Raw genomic sequence first — 2,460 nt, forward strand, 5'->3', positions numbered from 1 at the left:
ATGCTTCAAAGCACAGCCTGTTACAGGCAGTGCTTTCTAAATTCTAGCGGTATTATTTCTCCCAAACACACCAATGCTGCAGAGCTGTCCTAGCCCAAAGCCCTGAGCTGCTCTGACCCAGCTGCCCAAGTAGACACTCTTAGATGTCTCTTTTGGCCAGCAGTCTGTGGGGTTTAGGGAGCTCAAATCACCCAGACGTCACTGGATGCCATGGGTCTTGCAGGCTCCTACACCGAATCTGCATTTCCAAGTCCACCCCAAAGACCGGTAAACAAATCCTGAGACACCACTGAGCACACAGTTGCAGCTTCAGAACCATGTGAACACTTTTGTCCAGCATCTGCTGCTTCTTTGCTCCCAGGGACAGAGAAACAAGCACTGACAGAAGGATCAGGTCCACCATCACAAGCACTAAATTTTAGGTTTGGATGCCTGGCTTTAGATGCCCAACCCCCTGAGATTAACAGCCAATATAGGCTCTTTCTGTTTAGTACAATTTCCTCTGTCCACTCTTAATATCTCTAAATTTAAGAAACAAGTGAATAAAAATAGAATCCAAAAGAGTTCAATTGCTTAGACTTGCTTTTTGTTTTTATTATCAACAATCAAGTTAATGGTACACTCTTGGAAAACTATATGCACATGTAGAAATATTTCCCTTTTAAATAGAAGCATTCATTATAACACATATAAATAAATCTGAAAATCTGAAACATAATTTATGATGATTATGTTCACAAACATAGTCCAACGAGAAGAAAAAAGGAAACCAGACAGACATGCACCTGATAACAAAAATATATACCATTGTCTGAACCGTGGTCTCTAAACACAAAGGAATTGAACCCGTGAGAGCCTTATTACGCCATAGAGACACACCATAGAGACTACAAGAAGGCAAAACATACGGTCACATAGGAGACGGTCTGTACTGATATTAACACGTTACAATTGAGTCACAGAACACAGTTGTAGAAAGACACCGAAAAAGTTAAAGCCTCAACATTCAACTAATATCTATAGTTTGTGCCTTTTAAAATAAAAACAAAAAACCAAATCCCAACAGAGATGTCTAAACAGCGCAAAGAATGGAATCATCAATATACAGTCCATCCACCCTACAGGATGTGTGTCCAGTTCGGATCATCCAAACAGAAATGCAAACCAAGACACTTCTGCAAACGTGTGTGTGCCTTTCCTTGCTCGGTAGATTTCTCTGCAGCCAGCTAAGTGGACCACAATTCACTCCAATCCAAAGCAGTGCCAAAAAGTTCAGTAAAAAGCTGGTGGAAGAAGAAGATGAAAACGCCGGTTGGGGTGTCGGGAGAGAAAAAAAAGGCTTGTGAACTGGGAGACACAGTTTGCAGAGTTTGTGGATGAAAAGGCATCTCATGTATAGGGCATCTCTCAGGGCCAAGAGGCTGCGGAGAGTTGGGGTTGGGAGCTGCAGCGGGGCGAGATTCAGACGCGCTAATGGCTGGACGATGTGGGCGCGGTGGGGACAGGCAAGCGGCACGAGGAAGTCATTTTGGCTGCCAGGACAGTCTGAGCCGGTGGCTACCGCACAGTGGCCCGAACTGGAGGGCGTGAAGGGGAGGAGGGCTATAGGAAGGCATCCCTATTCTTCCCCAAAGAGGGGCCCCCAGTTAGTCCTGCTGTCAAGAGCGCTCGAATTTAGGGGTTCATGAGATCCAGCGCTCAAGACTGACCACCAGCGGCAGCTTCTCCCCACGCGCCCCTTCACTTTGTCTTTTTTGTTCACCTTGGATCTTATAAATCCTCTTTTTCTAGGTGGTTGCTGCCTTCCGAGTTTTTATTTTTAATAGTTCTCCTTTTGTCTTTTCCAAAGCAAGTCACCGAGTTGCTCGCAGCCCTCCCACCTCCCCCTGTCTGCTGCTCCGCCGGCTGCAGTCCCACGGCCCGAGGCCGGCGCCCACCAGGCCGCAGACCCGGCCCCCTGAGAGCGCCCAGTGCGGCCGCCGCTCCCGCGCCCGCGGGCGGAGCCCTGGCCGGCCCGAGCCCAAGGCAGGCGCGAAGGCACGCGCGAAGGCAGGGCCGTTTTTTGTACTGTTTTGTTGTTTTGCTTTGTTTAGGGTTGAGGAAAGGGGTAGGGGTGGGGTTGAAATGGGGCCGACGTCATTTTTTCGTTATTCGTATCTCGATTATGTTAGGCCCTCGGGTAAAAGGCCACGGCAGCAGCGGCGACAATAGCCGTGGGCCCACCCGCTCGCCCACTCGCCCTCCCGGCCCCGCTCGCCCGCGCCGCCGCCGCCGCCGGATCCCAGATCAGAACATACTGCTCTTCACTAAGGCGGCTTTGGCACCGTTGGGTCTTTGGAGCGAAGATAGGACGCTGGCGAAGGGGCCCCCGAGTGAATCCGGGATGGAGGTGATGGGGCCGGGCCCGGGAGCCCAGCCTTGTCCGGGGCCCCCGGCCGCCGCCAGGCCTCCAGCCGCCGC

At 50.8% G+C, this 2,460-nt stretch overlaps 1 protein-coding gene across 1 annotated transcript in view; it reads right to left on the reverse strand.

Moving 5' to 3' along the window:
- Positions 1 to 2,286: 2,286 nt before the first annotated feature.
- The window catches only part of Phox2b (paired like homeobox 2b), a 2,927-nt gene continuing 2,753 nt past the window's right edge, over positions 2,287 to 2,460 (reverse strand). Inside the window, 1 exon segment of the mRNA XM_023702730.1 lies at positions 2,287 to 2,460. This exon segment is cut by the window's right edge and continues 113 nt beyond it. Within this exon segment, the coding sequence (XP_023558498.1) occupies positions 2,287 to 2,460 (174 nt within the window).

Source organism: Octodon degus, unplaced genomic scaffold (assembly GCF_000260255.1).
Source record: "Octodon degus isolate 3935 unplaced genomic scaffold, OctDeg1.0 scaffold00158, whole genome shotgun sequence".
In the NCBI taxonomy this organism is placed as follows: Eukaryota; Metazoa; Chordata; class Mammalia; order Rodentia; family Octodontidae; genus Octodon; species Octodon degus.